At 32.5% G+C, this 18,903-nt stretch overlaps 1 protein-coding gene across 2 annotated transcripts; it reads left to right on the forward strand.

Annotated features, from left to right (window-relative positions):
- Positions 1 to 2,193: 2,193 nt before the first annotated feature.
- On the forward strand, positions 2,194 to 18,855 carry LOC134277552 (uncharacterized). Of its 2 annotated transcripts, none has more exons than XM_062759879.1 (13): positions 2,194 to 2,407; positions 6,887 to 7,158; positions 7,575 to 7,811; positions 8,207 to 8,440; positions 8,706 to 8,808; positions 11,903 to 12,093; positions 12,945 to 13,409; positions 14,163 to 14,419; positions 14,771 to 14,996; positions 15,102 to 15,239; positions 15,334 to 15,472; positions 15,865 to 16,106; positions 16,751 to 18,855. In XM_062759879.1, exons 1-13 carry the CDS (start codon positions 2,350 to 2,352, stop codon positions 16,967 to 16,969), a joined length of 2,781 nt encoding a protein of 926 aa, XP_062615863.1. In that variant the 5' UTR covers positions 2,194 to 2,349; the 3' UTR covers positions 16,970 to 18,855. The 2 variants fall into 2 exon arrangements, with proteins under 2 accessions (XP_062615863.1, XP_062615862.1); XM_062759878.1 differs by having other exon boundaries at positions 2,196 to 2,407; positions 16,727 to 18,855.
- Positions 18,856 to 18,903: the final 48 nt, after the last annotated feature.

Consider the following 18,903-nt stretch of genomic DNA (forward strand, 5'->3'; position numbering starts at 1 on the left):
AGATTTATAAATGAACAACCATCATAAAGAAACATATGAAGATAATCCACAGAAATTCAGATCTAAGGTCCATGAAACAATACAAAATAGGAGCAGAGCAAACACGGATCGACGTTCAAAACATCAGAGGTGGGATCAGATGTCATGGAGAAGTGAGCATCCCCTGCCGACCGGTCAATATGATTAATACTAGACAAGAGAATTTAATCATTTTTGGTCAATATTGCTAGTTGATTTTTAAAAAGGAAACACTCAGAATTATCTTAGATAGTTGACAATGTACTTAACACAATATTAGTATAGAGCTGATGCTGTGATGTTTCAAAGTGTATTTGCTTAATTGTTTTAGCCGACGATAAAAGTTGATTAAAAAAATATCATGTGGGATATAAACATTTGTCAACAATTACACAGGTACATGGGTCTTAGTTTATTAATATGCATGTACGTTATTGATATGTAGAAAGAAAGTAAAAAAAAGAAACTATTTTTTTTAAATGTCTGACTGGTAATTTTCATATAATTTGTTAGGTCATAATTTTCATACTGAATCGTCTACAGCTTTCCTCTTTGATCTTCAAAATTACAGGAAGACGCATACAAATTATGAAGTTTGTCCCAGATGCCTCCAGAAGAAACAACAGTGATTGATCGTACCGATAATATACTTAATTTTCATTCTACTGGCAACTTATTGTTTCTTCTGTAGAAACATGTTTGTTTATTCCTGGCTTTTAAAGTTAAACAAAATCTGTTATTTGTATATATCATAATTATAAATGAAATCATTGGATAGCTTTGATGTTCAAATATGCGACTTTGACACATTTTTTTTTTACAAAAATTTGTATTAAATGTTGCTTACATATGCTAGTATTTGGTTAATTTCTGAAAAATAATTGATTGTGCTATTTAGGCATAAACATGAGTTTCATAATCTCTTTTTCTATCTCTGAATTGTAGGATGTTTGAAATATAAGTAATGAAACATATGGAGATAACGAACAGTGTTTAAGACCAACAATCCATAAAACAATACAAAATAGGAGCAGAGTAAACACGGAATTCCTAAACATCAGAGGTTGGATCAGATGCCACGGATGTATGAAAGATTAAGTATATCTAAGCAAGCTTACCAAAGAATATTTAACAACAATTTACATAACAGAAACACAATTGGTCAATGACTAATGCATACAAACATATAACATTTTGCATACAAAACATAGTTAACCTTGAAGGAAACCTTACAGCTCTTCCTGCGTAGAACAATTTCATACAAATTGCAGAATAATTCACTTTTTCTGAATATAAAATACACATTATGTTCATTTCTATATTCTGATTCATTCAACAAATTACTGTTGACCTTCATTAGTCATATAAGTGTCACGTTTGTTTTTGCCTCGTGCAAATTGCATCAGTTCAAGTATATTCTTTGGTTTTATGTCATTTTTAGAATTTTTTTTATTTTATACACAAGTAAAATTGAATGGAAACCAAGGTCTATTATTGCCTTTTCATTTAATTGAAAAAAAAAACAACATAAAATCAAATAATATATTTAACAAATGTATTGCCTTTTTATTAAATACATTTTTTAAGTATATTATTTGATGCTATGCTTGAAAATAAATATTTTTTATATATAATAATAAAAAATAATCTTTGTCATATATGAAAATATATATTAAACTAATTTTACAATAATATACATGTATAATGATATTGATATATATCATAATAAAAAAACAATATAATGGTCATCGTTCCTGGTTCTTTCAGAATTTCATTTTTTAAAAGAAGAAGCAAGGTAATGGATCTTAATTATTGGTTCATTGTATCATTGAATGAACATAGAGAAATTATTTCAAAAATGTAATCAATACTTGCGCAGTATTTAAAGCAGACAGAAAATCAGGAAATTGATACAAATATAGTGAAATGCATTTTCATAAAAAAAAAAAAATACCATTGCGCAGAAATCTTTAAGTCAGAAAAAAATTGGACAATCACTTGATTTCTTCTCTTTTCAAATAGTTTACGATTGTTACCAAATTAAATGAAGAGGACGGCGTACAATACATTGTATATCGATATTGACAACAGCGATGCAGTCCTATACACCTACCGCACTAGGTCTCCAATAATGATTACGGATCTCCCTCGGATAAATAGCAAATAACCATTTTATATTTTTTTCCAATTGATCAGTTTTATTGATTTCTTAGGATTTAAAACTTTTCCAGAGCTACATGTATAATTCATAAGCGAGATTCAGAATTAGCGGCCGACGACAGAAGCTATAACAGACGACAGCGGATCAGTGGGGGTGACTACGGTCCTAAAATGTCCCTCCTAAATCTCCTTACATCGACTGTGATATTTTACTTCCTTTTCCAACCAGGTAGGATTTTTATAACTATCCTTTAATTAAGTTATTTTCATTTATTTCTCTGAAATTTTTTTTATCTCCGATATTTTTGAGATCAAGTAACGATTAAGTCTTGGCGCTCATTCCCTACAATCGATATTTTGTTTCATATTTTTCTTAGAAATCAATGCCTTATTATTGTTCATTCTAAACAATAAATATATTCATCTCGGTTCGATCGCTGCCGGTCTGTACAATAACAGGGTACCCAGGCGATCGCAGTTTTAGTCTCATGTCTGTGTTTTGTGTAAACATGAGATTCAGAACTTCAAACAACTGCTTTAAAATATACCTCTCAAAGACAGCGTTTTGTTTACATAATAAATCTGGGTATATTTTCTGCTGTAAAATTTTCCTCTCTTTTTTTTTTTAAATCTGTCGTAATACATATAAAACATATATTATAGGAGGAAATGGAGAACAAAACCAATTGACAATTGTTCTTTTATTTAAGATTAAAGATAGTGTCCTTTCTGACATAATTTATTTTATCAAATCAACTCAGTCTGCAATATGACTATTTTAGAGTTTATTTGAGAAAATAAATTATGTCAGAAAGGACAGCAGCTAGAAAAGGACTTTTGTAAACCATGCAGCTGATTCTATGTATTGTGTCTATTGCATGGAGTGAATCAATATTATTATTTGTATATTAAAAAAAAATATCTGAAGTGTTTGCTCTGCTCTAGATTTGTATTGTTTAAATGAACTAAGAAAAGAATCTAAAAAATATTGTATTGTTTTTCCATACCTCTCTGACATACATCTGTTTGTTCCTAATTTTGTCTGAACTTCTACATGTACTGAATTAATTCAGAAGTCAATAATTTTGCCCTTAGGTACTCATAAGAAAGGGAAATTAAACATTACGTTCACAACTATTAGAGTACTTTTGAGTAATAAATGGTTGTCTTATTATTTTTTAAAAGGTTTTCTGTTTCTTTCTTTGAGGCTTTAATCAATGGATTTTAAGTTGAACTTTGTTATTTCACTTTATTTATTTTAGTCCATCTTCATGAAAATTTTGTTATCTTCAAAAGTTGGTCTAAAAGTACGTAAAGCTAAATATGATAAACTTCTGGGCCGCGTTTCACAAAACTATCGTAAGATTTGTCCTAAGATAGATCTTACGATAATCTTAAGATCAATCTTATGACAATCATAAGATTTCTCACTGCTGTTTCACAAAACTATCTTAAGTATAAGAAATCTTAAGACAAGTCTTAAGACAAATTCCATTCTTCAATATCACAGGGATGTTTTTTTCTTAAAATATGTTTTCACAAAGTCTTTCTTTAATTTTCTTTGAAATATTGAAATAATGTTTGTCTCGTATAGTTTCTTTTGCAGATATACCCTCGGAAAAACATTTTGTTGCACCAGCTTTGTGTGTGTGTTGGGAAGAGGGTCATTAAAATTAAATTTGAATTAATTTCATCACAAAAAATTAATAAATTAGATTTGTTACAATGTTTTTTGCTCAAGAAATAGTTTCTTGCAAAATGCATGTGATTATTTTTAATTAAAACTACTAGTGTATCTGAAGCTTTGCAAATAAACGATTTTAACAATGACTTCTTTTAAAACACCAATCCCTTTCATAAAATTAATTCTATGCAGGTGTCTTTGAAACGCTTCAACTATACTGCAACAAAATATCAATGCTAACAGATGAAGACAAAAGAAACGAAAGAAAAAATTTCAATCAAAAGAACTATATGCGGTATATTGCATATATTTGCCCCCATAAAAGTCAAATTTTGAAAACTTCCTAAAATGTGCTGAATTCAATAAATTGTATGAGAAATATAAATTAACGCAAAATATTATATTGTCAAAGCAGTGTATTCACAATTTTTGTTTTAATGACGTCACAAACTAGTCTGATTTTATATCCTTTTTCAGAAAGAGGACAAAATGGATAAAATTTCAACAATTTTTGCTTTTAAATTTATAGAGCACAAGTTTGTTCAGGAACAATATTGACATATTTCATTGATATTATCATTCTACACATTATATCAAAATATTGATCCTGAACACACATGCGCTCGGTGACTTTTACTCAAAATATCGACGAAATATGTACATTTTTCTGTAAAATTCATAATTTAAAACTGAAATTTACGTCATGTTTGTGACGTCATTACGTACATATGGCGTCATTACTTATGAAAATATTCAGTGTTTTGAAGTCAGCATATACTCCCCTGTTTAAGAACTTAATTAAATATATCTCCATCAAAGTTTGATTTGGGGGGCAAATATTGGTTATTACCGAATAAAGTTCTTTTACGGTTTCAATACTATTATAAAAAAAACATAAAGAAAGCATGTACATACAGCATCAAATATTACAGTATATTGAATTGTCATACACATTCCGATGGATTAATGAGGATACCTCAGAAATTAAACTTTTTGATTTTCATCTAATTTTGTTCGACTGAATAAAATATTTACTTTGATATTAAATCACCACCATTAGAGACAAATAACCATTTATATATTGTCTTCCACAAAGTAACAAAAAGAATTAAAGTAAAATTCGTGGACCTATCAAATCAATAAATATGCACATGGTCCTAAAAAGCATTTGTTTTTTTGGGGGGGGGGCAATTTCAGTTGGGAGGGGGCAAAACCAAAGAAAAATGTCTTGAAATTAAATTAATAAAGTGGATAACATAAAGTAGATACATTTTAGTTTTTCTATCGTATAATTTTTTTTTAGCAAATTATTGGGGGGGGGGGAGGTTATTGTTCTGACTGGCCGGATATAGTCCAAAGGATTGTTCTATCTCTAAAAACCGTTTTCTTTAAAGATCCTTTCGTGTTTAGCCAAAAATACATATTGTCACAAGTTTCACTTTAGAATTAAGACAAGTATGTAGTTGTCTTAAGATTATGATAAATCTTAAGATTATCATAAGATATGACAGTTTTGTGAAACGGCTATGGTGCAATCTTACGATAATTTTCGGTCTTAAGACAGATTTTAGTCATAAGATAGTTTTGTGAAACGGGTCCCTGGGTTTTTCGCGCCTTTTGTTTGATACTTTGACAAAATATATGAAAAAAGTACAATATACGTTATCACATACGCCTGTAAACACAAAAGGAGGGATCCAGTGTCCATGACGAGCCAGTATCCCATACCAATCTCCATTCTGAGCCCTCTGCAATGAAGAGTGAACTGACTCAAAGTTTGTATATTAAGCAATAGCCCAACTAATAGAAAACCTATTTGAACACAAATTTATGATTAATACCACAAAATTTGCAACTTTAATTATTTCATTCTAAGCCCTGAAACATCAAATTATCTCTTAGGTGTCATATATTCTATCTTATTAATTCAGTAAAATAAGTGTAATAATTTGTAAGGATTATTTAAATGTTCCTTTCTTTTATAAACTGTAGCAACTTACTCGAACAAACGAAAAGGCCATCCCTTGAATACCGATATATATTTTTGCAGTCAATATGACCACATGCCAGTTAGCTGAATGTTTTTGTAAAAAAAAGTGTTTGATGTAAATGAATATTCTTAAAGTTTTCCTAAAAGTATTTACTTTTATTACTGTAAGATCGGAACCGGTTAGACTTTTGTGCAGAAAACTAACGAATATGATTTGAAACGCTTTTGAAAGAAAAATGCATTCAAATAAATATGTTTTATTTATAGGATTTTTTTTGTTTGTCAAATTAAAGATGCTAATGGAGAAAATATGTTATGTTCACACACACACAAACATAAACATAATTTCTTTTAAAATTTTGAATAATTTATTACAAATTCTGCAACTTAAAATGATTCATTATACACCTAGGTCTAATGTACTAAAGTTTTGATGAATTGGTTTAGAAATACAATATTAATTTACTCTGTATGTTCTGTGTTTTCTTGCCTATTGGGATGTGGACTATATGCGTAACATGACAAAAACAAATTTCACAGAAAAAGCCTAAAAGGCGGACATGAAAATAAAATATAAATAATAAATGTTTGTATTAACTCAAACATCAGACATCAATTTTAGATACACTTACATGAAGTATATAAATATTTCATTTTTTATTCAACATCAGCGAACCATTCTGGCAAATAATCATTTAAACATTGTCTTATGTATCTATTTCCAGACTGTTTTATTAACCATAATCTGGATGTCTTTTTGAATCTTTTTCTTCTTCTTAAATATACACATTTGCAATTTTAAAAAAAAACTTTTTACAGAGCAAACTGTTTATTCAAGTTTAAAAATCGAGTTCAAGATTAACTAAGAAGATGTGATATGTACAACATATTTCTTTGATCAAACATTAAACACCAAAAAAAAAAAAAAAAAAAAAAAAAAAAAAAAAAAAAAAAAAAAAAAAACAACAACAAAGACATATAAAACAAGAATCCTATTCATACTGTAATTTAATAAGAGTGTTCGATTAACACAGGTTTCACAGCTGCTCCAAGTACACTAACTCCCAGTGTTGCTGTCAAAGCTGCCTACTCATCTGTTACTGACCTGTATATTGGGTCAAAGGTCGAGTTCACCCTAACCGTGGGATTTCCCGGGGGGACTACCTCGGGAGTAGTGGTGGAGATCCTGCCCTCCACGAACGTGACGGTGATGGCGGTCGGGGAAGTGACCATGACTAGAGGCAGCAATCTGGATATCGACCCCAACATGAAGATGGTGTACCACCCAACCGAGGACTCTAAAGACGTGAGTGTGGCGTATGGGTTTTTTTAACTACTTTTTTAATATGAAACATGTTGTTACTGTACTTAATCTTTCCTATGAAGATTTTATAATTATGAACATTCGAAAATAGTTTGTTGTAAAATGCAAATATTCATCTGGTTACATTGTGCATAAACCTATTTACAAAGCATTATTGCACCAATAAAAAAAAACACTTCTGAAAATGTGTAGATCCTGTCTATTTATGAAAAGTTCTTTCATTAGAGCTTCGATTTAAACTTAATTCAATTTGTCCATAATCCTTACCATATCCTATTATGTACATGTACATTCCCTGTCATATCAACGTTAAAGAAATTGTAAAATACATCCGAGTGTCAATCTCTAAGAATTTCTTTCAGCAGATTTCATACATTGTGTTGTTTATTACTCTGTAGACTGCCTTTAAAATCTATACCCGAGGTGTGTACAATTTTTCTGACGTATTTAACTCGGAAACTTCTGGTACGGACGCGGATAACGATCTTGTGATTGACTACGAGGCCTTTGTCGTGTCGTTGGACGGGATCACAGATGGCGCCACTCACTGGGTCAGCGCGGGAATTGAGTACAACAACAGCTACAACGTGTGGATTGGTCAGGTGTCCTACATCATGAGATCCGCCACCAACCCTGTAAGTCCTCAACAACACAATTAATATTAGTAAATCGCATTTTGAAATTCTGTTATATAAAGTTAAATTTTTTACAATAAACATTGTCAAACAGTTCCTTGAACATAGATGATTAACCCTTTTTGGACTTCAAAACTGTCCGACGTGTTAACCTCCTCAGCTCAAACCAAAATAAGGCGCTTCTATACCCATATTATTTTGAACACCCCCCGCCCCTCATCAGTATTTGACTAAATTGAAATTGCTCTCACATGTATCACTATCAAACACACATTGAAGATTTTGAGAAACTTTGACCAAATTCAGAAAGAATTGATATCGACAAGCAAAGATAATATAAAAGTTAATATATCCAATATTTCTGCATGAAACATGAGCATCCTTTATTTTGATAGCCTGTATCGAAGACACCCGTATATAACTTGACTAGCCCCTCCAGTGCCACCACTCTGAACAAAGGGGAGACTTTGAGGGTGGTGTTTGAGACGTGGATGCCGTATCCCAGCCCTGATATTGCAGCGGAGGCCATTAATCTCCACAGCGACACTGCCAACAGAGACGTCCAGGTGGTGTCATTGGTTGTCAAGTCAGTGGGTCGAAACTTCGACGGAACAACAGAAGCGCCACAGGTACAACTTTTGTTCCAGTATACCTTAGTAATTAACAGAGGGTTTCTCTCTTTTAATGTTTAGTTTTGAAATAAACTTTTGGGATATACCGGTATTAAAAGAAAAAAAATTCAAGGGATCCAAAATGTTGTTTCATGCACATTTCATTTTTTGATCATTTTCATTTTTGTTGTTGTTGTTATTGTTGTTTTTCCATTCTTTCGTTGACTGTTTACCTATAATTTTTGTTCTCTCTGCTTAATGCACATATTTTGTTTTTCTGCAGGTAGATTTAGAGAAAACGACGTCGTCGGCAGTTTTATGTAACTCTAGCTGGACGGGGTCAAGACGTGTTCGACTGGTTCTACCAACAACTCTCACAAATAAAGGTACAGGGTGTCCCATAATATTTGATACCATTTCATGGAGACATAAAATATAATGTAATGAATATTGAATTACAACAAATGCACTATAAACATTGCATATGTTGTCCAATTTTATTCACAAAATTTTATGGACAATAAAAGGAACTGGACAAATTGAGTTTACTTTGAAAAATCCTGTTGTTAACAAATGTCCTCTAAATGACATCCAATCTGGGTAATAATCATGTCTAGACATTGCACAAAATTCCATAACTTAAGAAAAATGCATTTTTCTTTAGTTATAATCTAGATTTTCATTGGATATATACTTTTTTTTAGATTAATTAAAGATTTATATTTAGGTTTAGTAACAATATCTTAAGACTGGATTTGATAATTACAGTTTTGAAATTAGGGTACCCAGCTTATTTGATAAATCAATTTTGGCTCAAATGCAATTTTTAAAACTTTTTTGACATAATTATGTGGCAACATTACTCCAGCTATGTGAAAAATTTTAAATGAAATTATTTGTTGCTAAAATTTGTATTTACTTAAATATTTAAGGAGACAAATTTCAAAGAAATTGGTCAAGACCTGCGTTTCCGACAATAATTTAAAATGATATCATATATTATGGGACACCCTGTACATCTAATCCAAGGTACAAAATATTCAGCCATGAACATAAATGATGTCAATCACCTATTCAATACATCAAGATATTTACGTATGTATTTTATCGGTACGTTTGTATAATTTTTTTAACCTTGGTTGTTATGATTCCTTTGCAAAAGTAGCCATTATTTTAACAAATTTTCTACAAATATTTGTTTTCCATATTTCGTTGAAAACTTTTTCTTGATGATTTTCAAGAAATGCTTTCGGTATACATGTAAATCCTTGAATTACTATGTCTATAATAATAATATAATATTAGCTCTAAAAACAAATTTTTTATTATTTCACAAGACGAAAATTTAAACAAAACTAAGGCAGAAATTTTTCTTTATTGTTTAGTCACGGAAAATGTTCAATGATTTGTACCTCTTGCTTTCATTCCTGATTGTATCCACTTAGAAGAGGTTAGATATAAGTTTTAGGTTAACCAATACCTTTTGCAAAGCGAGGTTAAATTGTCCACTAGTATATTGGTTCTTTACCAATAAATAAGGTAATCTGTCAAAAAATAAATAAGAGGAATTTTATATCAATTATGATCTGAAGTGCTCAAAAGAGTTTAAGCCATGTTAGACATTGGGGGATAAAAAACGAAGTTCAAGTAATGAAATACCGGTAAACAAAAAGTTAAATCTAATTAAAAACTTTCTACTGTAACAATCGTCCACAACAGGATAAACCTACACCATGCATTTACTCAACTGAATGATGGCTGAAAGGTCAACAAAGGTCACTGGATGACAAAGTTCTGCCATTCAGTGACATTCCAGTCACCTATCAGTACCTTTAATTACCTTTCAAGTACCTTCCAGTTACCTTCCAGTCACCTATCAGTACCTTTAATAACCTTTCAAATACCTTTCAGTCACATATCACCACCTTAAGTTACCTTTCAGTTACTTTCCAGTCACCTATCAGTACCTTTAGTTACCTTTCAGTTACCTTCCAGTCACCTAGCAGTACCTTTACTTACCTTTCAGGTACCCTCCAGTCACCTATCAGTACCTTTAGTTACCTTTCGGGTACCCTTCAGTCACCTATCAGTACCTTTAGTTACCTTTCGGGTACCCTCCAGTCACCTATCAGTACCTTTAGTTACCTTTCAGGTACCCTCCAGTCACCTATCAGCACCTTTAGTTACCTTTCAGGTACCCTCCAGTCACCTATCAGCACCTTTAGTTACCTTTCAGGTACCCTCCAGTCACCTATCAGTACCTTTAGTTACCTTTCAGGTACCCTCCAGTCACCTATCAGTACCTTTAGTTACCTTTCAGGTACCCTCCAGTCACTTATCAGTTTAATGAATCTCAGAGTGTTGTCCTGTGTGCACTTGACGTAATCAACAAAAATATTAAAACCATTGTGGTTTTGGTGATGAAACAAACAATCAAACGGAATAATTGGCCAAAAGAACAAAGATTGAGAGAAGATCTAAAGCTTCAGTGGCTAAATTAGCATATCTAAAGCTATTTGAATTCTTCTATTGACTTAAACAGTATACATAAAGCCGTTTCAAGGCTTCCCTTGATTACAAAAAGCATACAGACAATTAAAGGCTTTCAGATCTTCGCTGTACAAAAATATTAAAATTTTTAAGGTTGCAAACTCTCAAGTCTGACAGTACACCATTACCAAAAACAACAAAACAACAATCATCAATACACATATCAAGTTAACCCAGCCAAGGTCAATGTGCAATTTCAAAGTTTTCACAAAGTCATTGAGCTCAAAAACGTTAATAAAGCTAGATTAAAAAATATAGACACCTGGAATTATTTCCATAAAATATTCCTTACTTTGGCTTGACATGAAGTTCATTATTTATTTGTTTGCTTTCAATTAAATGAAAAACACATAAAGGGATGCTCGAAATGATATAAGGTGTGAGGAATGAGGTTGATCCAGAGATTCACCTTACCTTATGGTTAAAAGAAAAGTTATATCATATCAGGTAGTTCAACAAAGTAGAGGCGTCTATCTCTCCAGTAGATACAACTGGTTTCTTTAGTTTATTGCAAACCTCAGAGAACAGTAAATCAAGTGTACAGTAAAAAGAATTATGCATCATATTATTATGATTTGTAACTTTGTTTTTATTCATTATATAATTACATTCTCTTTTATAAGGTGCATCGAAAAAATATTTATTGAAAGATTTTCTTCTAAGCTTGATTAAAATAATACTTATTTGAAAAATCGAAAACCCACATTCTGTATCATGCACAAATAATACACAGAGTAGAAAAACACATCGATATTCATCTCTTCTTCTGACTCTAAACCTAACAAAAAAATGTTCGATGAGATAATGGAATTTTTAATGAGTCCATCCTATTTCACGGAAGGTTACTGTATAAATTTACACAACAAAGGTACATATCGATTTACATCGCTTGGGGCTCTTTGATAAACATTTGCTTTTCTCCGGTTATAGAGTCACGCTCGGCGTCTCCCGCCAACTCCACGATCGACGACCGGATCGAATTCGAGGCTGTTATATTGATGACAGAAGATGCAGTGGAAGGCGATGAATATCCGATCGGGTTCGGAATTGAAGTAGACACGGCGGAAGTTTGGGTCTCCTACTTCAACCTTACAGCAGGCCCAGCTAGTGGATCCCAACCGGTAATTCAGTGGGGCGGATCCTTCAACGAAAAAAAAGTTTTTTATGTTGCTAATACCCCAAGTAAAATTATTTAAGTATGAAGTTTTTTCAGGTTTCAGATAGAATGAAGCGAAATTTATAAAGTAAAATACAGACAATATTATGTTATCAAAAATTGTTAATGAATAAAATAACCAAATTGTAATTAAATATCAATTTTAAAATTCAAATTTTATAATATTATTTTCAATATAAAATATGCAAGAACAAGTCAATATATGGTGACGCAGAGTAAATTGAACAAAAATATGAATTTTTCATTCGTTTCACATTTCATTTCCTGCAATATCAATTAAAAAGTAAATATTTCAGTCATGCATTTTTAAACAGCATTTTGCAAATATTATTTGTGATATAGCTCATAAATATTTCAAATAACTGAATGCCATGAAATAAAAAAAGTTCGAAATTAGGAACAAAATCCATTCCAAACAACATACCCTTGACTTCATATAATGTATCTATCATTAGAATAAGGGCATCAACAGTTAACTGTAGCTATAAATAATTTCAAGTTCTTTATCATTCAGACTTTTGTAAGATTAAAAATGAAAAAAAAAAAAGAAATCTGACAGATGAAATTCAGACTGTAATAATTAAAGAGATTATGGCTCAAACTTATTCGGTTATTTACTAGTATATAAAGCAACACTTTTCCATTTGTATTACATTGCATTATTTAAAGAATTCTGGACATTGTAATATTTTGAGAGTAAAGTTTTCCGAAAAATACTCAGAGACACTACCAGTATTTTAAAAACATATTTCAAGTAAAAAATTATCCAGCGTTCCCTTTTTCTTTGTATGGCAGAGTATGTCGATGGCGATTACTGGTGTTAACAGTACAGCCTGTGTCAGTGCTGTGACGGATTTCATTGTCAACATCACCACAGTAGAAACAGGAATTACAGTTTTCTCTCTAACAGTGGAAGTGGTTGAAAACACCGCCCGTCCTGCTGGGGTAATGGTGGCGCACATGGAGGTCACCGAAAGCGGACAAAATATACTTTGCTCAGAAACAAATTTGACAAGAGAGAGCACAACCGCCAACACCGCAGTGGAGAACTCCGCCACAATGACCTTTAACATCAGTAATTTTGGGACAATGAGTCATATTGGTGGAAATAACACGATTGCGGTAAAGGTTTATTTGGTGCCGTTACCAGGATTCGTGTTAACTGGACAGAAACATACAATTAAAGTCGGGCTCAGCGGTCATACAACTTTGAATGATAACACAAATGAACTGGACATTGTGTGCGAAAATCCGCCAGATGTAAGTATATAAAATAATACTTTAGAATTTCTTCGTTTTTATTGTCATTTACTTGTTTTGGTTTAGATGGGCACGCAGGCGTTAACTAGATTCAGTTGCTTACACCGAAGAACAAGAGTTCCCTTTAAAGTCATTTCTATTTCTTCAAATTCTCCGCCTTCTCACTGATTTTGCCGTGTTATACCTATGAAAAGATCATGTGTTATTAATATTTAAAATGAGACGGGTTAGTTATACAAGAGCTTTCAGGAGGTTACGGTGAATGTTCACAAATTCTATGCACGTTATAATAATCAGGCTTGCTTGACTTGTTTCATGCATGCCAATAATAGGTCACTGTTATCATTCCATTGATTGCTTCGTTTATATAACCAGAACTTACGCCTCCAGTGGGTTCTTATTCCTCCTAAGGGTGCACCTTACCCCACCTCTAATGTTTTCAGCGAGGTCGTCTTCTCAATTTTATGAATATTCATTTTCTTTACCTTATTTGACCTGTAATAATGAACGTGCCAGTGTTGGTTTGCGTCTTTGGCGGAATAAAATCATGCACACGCAGATAGCTCAACTGTTATGTGAAGTACCTGTTAAAATTAGTTCAAAAGACGGTGTTTCAAACCTTTTTTTTCTAGATCCGTCTTATTTTCTTTATTTTGATTACAAATTCTGACATGGTTCTGTTTTGTTTGTTTGTTAGTTCTAAATATCACAGACTAAATACAACTCTCACTCTTCTACCTACAATACCTGCAGGCACCTGTCGACTTTTCCTTTAACTTCTTCCACAACTGCACCAAAAACTGTCTAACGAGGGGATCTGTGTTCGAATTCTTCCTGGACATCACCACAGAGAAGAACAAGAATCCAGGTCAGGTGAACGTGGAGCTGGCTGTGCCCACCAATGACAGCGAGTCTTTCTTTGTCATCTGTGGCTACGACATACAGAGGATCGGATCCAACCTGAAGTGTATCAACAACGCTACAATCATGGAAGCCACCAACACGACAGTGTAAGGTTAAACTAAAAGTAAAGCTAGATAGACAAAGAAATATCTAACATGCCAAAAACCTACTTTATATCTAGAAAAAAATAAGACTTAATTGTGTGTGTTCATTTGCGAGACTTTACATTTGCATTCTAAGTAAAGTAGACTGATTGGTTACAAACATCATGTAAATAAAACGTGACGTCACATCTCAAGATAGCTTTTTTTATTTGAATACAAATATTGCATTCTAAGTAAAGTATATACTTTGTGGCATATTCAAAATAGAATATGTATGTCAAAATAAAAGATCCAGTCATGTTATGTTGCTATTAGTTTGTTGTTTACAAAAGGTAAACTGATTTCCTCTTCCAGTTTGTCGGATGGAACGTACTCCAAAGTAAACGTTGTTTTTCCGGTGATGTGTAATCTTGGAATCGTAAACGACACAGAAGAAGACAAGGTCCGGATTCGGTTGACAGTCAAAATCCGGAATGACACATCCGTGGACTCGAGTCGGGACGAGTGGTTCGGTCTGGGATCTCGATACAGCACAACTCAAGTGTGGGTCGGGCAGTACAAGATCTGCATCCGGGCACCAGTAAGTCACGTGATAAGAGTCGTTGCGTTTCTAATTGACAATTTTAAAAAAAAGTTGTATCTTGATTTAAAAATGACGTTTATTCTCTGGTCTGCATTTATTTAGGACTACTACGCAGATCTCGCTAAGATCCATGGTGTGGCTATTGACTCCTCTGATTTAGAAGATGGCGGCGTCTTTCCAGGAGTGCGGGGAATCGAATACAGCTTTGACGGCGTGGAGTTTAAGGACAAACCAGTAACTGTGAGTAGAACTTCAATACCTCGTAACTTGATTTAGTTTAAATTCACTAGAAATGACTGAGAAATGAATAACTTTGTTTTCTATCTAAACTCAGTTCACGCCTGATGGTGGCAATGCCTCCGTTTACAATTTCGACAAACCTTTCATCACAAGCTACGTGGGATTAACAAACCTGCACAACAAGTCATGCGAACAAAGCTGTTATGTCAACCATGAGATGGTTGTCACTAAACGTACGTATCTTCTCCCCATGAGTAAAAATAGAATACCTTAGTCCTTCGGCATAAACTTGGAGTTGTTACAGTTCATCCCTTCCTGCAAAAATCTTGTTGGGGAATATTTGACAGAGAGTACATTTTGCATCTGACAATTTTATAAAGAGAGAATAACCAATTTATCGAAGTTTTGGTTATCTCATTTAAGAGAAGAGTCGTTGAAGCTTATTTAGTATTTCAATTAGTAAACTCGTAAACTTTGATCAATAACAATTAACATTTTACAAGATGTATCAAGTTATGCTGTACAAATATCATTTTAGCTTCTTTCAGTCTTATCGTTGAGAATTCGAAATCCAAATAGTACAAGTGACAATACGGATTAAAATCGTATTCGTTTCTTGTTTTAGTTGACGGGTACCTTGATATCTTTAACGACGAGTCAGGGAACCTGAAGTCCAAAATTCCGTATGCACTGGACGGAGATACGGGCACCTGTTTTGATCTTCCCGTACAAGGTGAAACTCCGCCATTGTTCTGGACGCGGATGAATACATCTGTAGTCCTTGGAATAAACGCCTCACAGTTTGATATCGTCATATCAGGTGAAGGAATATCGTGCGCAAGACACTCAAACAACAGGGTGCTACAGGTAATTACTCAAACAACAGGGTTCTACAGGTAATAAAATTACTTAATCAACAGGGTTTTACAGGTAAATCACTTAACCAACAGGGTTTACATGTAGATTACTTATAAACAACAGGGTTTACAGGTAAATAATTAAAACAAAAGGATTCTACATGTACATGTTAATTACGTGAATAATAGGGTTTGACAGGTAAATTATTCAAACAACCGGATTTTAAAGGGTTTTCAGGTTGATGACTCAACCAATACTTGAAAGTAACAGTTATTCAGGTAAATTACTTAATCAACAGAGATCTTCAAGTAAATTACTGAAACAACAGTGTACTTCGGGTAAATAATATTGACCTATTATACAAGGAGAGGATATGAGATTTTTCTATGTTTATATATTTGATAAATAAAATATTTATATATTTGATAAACTTTTGATGGTATAACTTGAACCATACCAATATTTTTGGTTAATACGTAACTTTTTAATGCAAGACTCAAAAAGAAAATATCTTGAATAATTCACATTCAGACAAAGTAACAAGTGAAAAGAAACATCGTGTTTCCATGAGTTTCCATAAAGACATAATTCTGACGAGTGATCTTTGACAGTATTCATATCTACTGCAGGTGACTACTCCCGCGTCGTTACAGGTTTCCTACCCAGAATCCAGTTCTGTCGGCAAATTCCATGGCAACATTCAATTCTGCAACCTGACAGCTGACAATGCAGTACCTAACAGTTTCTCCACATGTGGCTTCCGGTGCAGCTGTCCTGACGCCCCGCACTGCGAGGAGGTCATTGTGTTTTTAGCCAATAATGAGAATGGGGCCAACTGGAAGTTGTGCGAGATCGCAGCAACAAATTACTGATCAACCAATCAGGAATCCCACCAATCAGGACTCGCTGTTCTGATCATGTGACACCGTCCATTTACTAATTAAAGTAGTTTTTTATCTTGAATCTAACGAGATTTAGGTTTATTCTTAAATAGAAGTGCAAGAGACATTGTTTTAAATATCAATTGACTTTTAAGAAATAAAAGTCACGTTTAATATATGTAAACACAACGACTCTTTGCCTGGTGCCATTTATATTTTGTAGTTGACACATTTTGAAACATATCTGCTGTTTTGATAAAGAGTAAAGTTGTGTTTGACTTTGTATATCAAATACAATATAATATTGATGCAGAATGTATTTAGACTTCAAGTTTTGAAATGTGTAGATATGTTTTGCAATATGGTTGAGATTGCTTCCGATCTAGTCTAGCTGGCCAGCCTAGCGAGACGTCAGTTGCAGTCAGATGATCCTGTTTAACATTGTGATATGAGATAATGACTGTATACTGATATTTTACCGAGTAGCGTTCTATTGCTAACTTTTGATCACTCAACCTTTGTCTGTTTTCACATTAATAATAACATAGAGATTTATCCGTATTTCCATTATGTCAGTTTTTTATTGACATTTTGTATCCAAGAACTTTAAATTCTAAAACTTTGAGCAATATTTACTGCAATAGTGATTTATTCTAGTGAGGTTTGAGAAAGTTATTGGGGAATGATATGGAGGTTGAAAACGTGTTAACACTGAGCTCAGTGATATTCTTTCGTGGGGAGGACCTTAATTCGTGGCTCTCCTCTCACGAAACCATCCATAATTACCACGCGAAAATTTATGACTTCTCAGTGAATTTTTATGTGTGAAATGTGTTTTCTTGTTGCTGTATTATAATTCATGTGTACATGTATGTGATATTTTTTTAATAATCTACTGTTAATATACTGTTCAGCTGTTTTATAAGACTGATTTTTATGCTGCACATTATGCTTGTATATTCTCAAATCCCATTTTGCTTCTATTTGAATTTCATAATACTCGTATATCTGAAGAACCCAGTTAAATCCTTCTCTGTATAAAGATATACATTAAATTATTTTCAGTATTTTTGTACAATAAATATAAATGAGAGCGTTTTATTTCTTCAAATATATAATTATACATTTTTCCCCCTTTAAATTCAATAGTTGATTTCTGAGGAATATAGTTCGAGCAGTAATTTACCCGAATTTTTAATATGAATTACTAATAAGAATGGTAATGTATAAGAATTATTGATCATGTTAATGGATATCAGGGTTATAAAGCCTTTATTACGATAATAATAATTTGATGTTAGGATATATGTCTGTTGACTATTCCGTATGTCTACCTGTAGATGTCAAATATCTGGGACAATTAATACAAGTCAACTTTAACCTGCTTAACCAATTATAAATTAACAATGATTCACATTATAGAAGTTAGGTGTCATGCATTCAATTAACCATCGATCCATTTAAGTAATATTCTTAACAGATCAAATCAATATATATGTAATAAATGTTTTCTTAGGAGTTATTTATGAAGCAGTATTTTATACACGATACCGAAGTACGACTTGATTCCAATTTGGTTGGTAGAATCAATTTTTTCAATGTTCATACAAAGAGCATGCGCAGAAATTTGCTATTTATTTCAGTGGTGTGTAATAGAATATGCTTATTGTACGTATTTTCGGTTTATTTTTTTATAAGCTGGAAAGAGTATCTCTATTTTACTAATCTCTCTGAATTTATTAGCGTTGTGCTGTTATTATCATTATTTTTTTTTAATTGCAATCATTTTTAGATCAACCCAGGACCTCCCTCTATTACAGTATTTGTAAATGTTGTTGTTGCAGATTTTGTTATTTGAATAAATTTATATTATGTTATCATGTGTGTTTTTTAATTATTATATATTAGTAATTAAAACAGATCAA

This window comes from Saccostrea cucullata, unplaced genomic scaffold (genome assembly GCF_032062105.1).
Source record: "Saccostrea cucullata isolate Sc308-1 unplaced genomic scaffold, CSIRO_AGI_Scuc_v1 ctg955, whole genome shotgun sequence".
Classification (NCBI taxonomy): Eukaryota; Metazoa; Mollusca; class Bivalvia; order Ostreida; family Ostreidae; genus Saccostrea; species Saccostrea cuccullata.

What these genes read in the sequence shown, in the direction of transcription:
- LOC134277552 (XM_062759878.1), top strand. Translation starts at nt 2,350, where the DNA reads ATGTCCCTCCTAAATCTCCTTACATCGACTGTGATATTTTACTTCCTT. An exon ending in CAACCGAGGACTCTAAAGAC is followed by an intron (nt 7,159 to 7,574) that starts GTGAGTGTGGCG and finishes ATTACTCTGTAG; the next exon opens with ACTGCCTTTAAAATCTATAC. An exon ending in TGAGATCCGCCACCAACCCT is followed by an intron (nt 7,812 to 8,206) that starts GTAAGTCCTCAA and finishes TTATTTTGATAG; the next exon opens with CCTGTATCGAAGACACCCGT.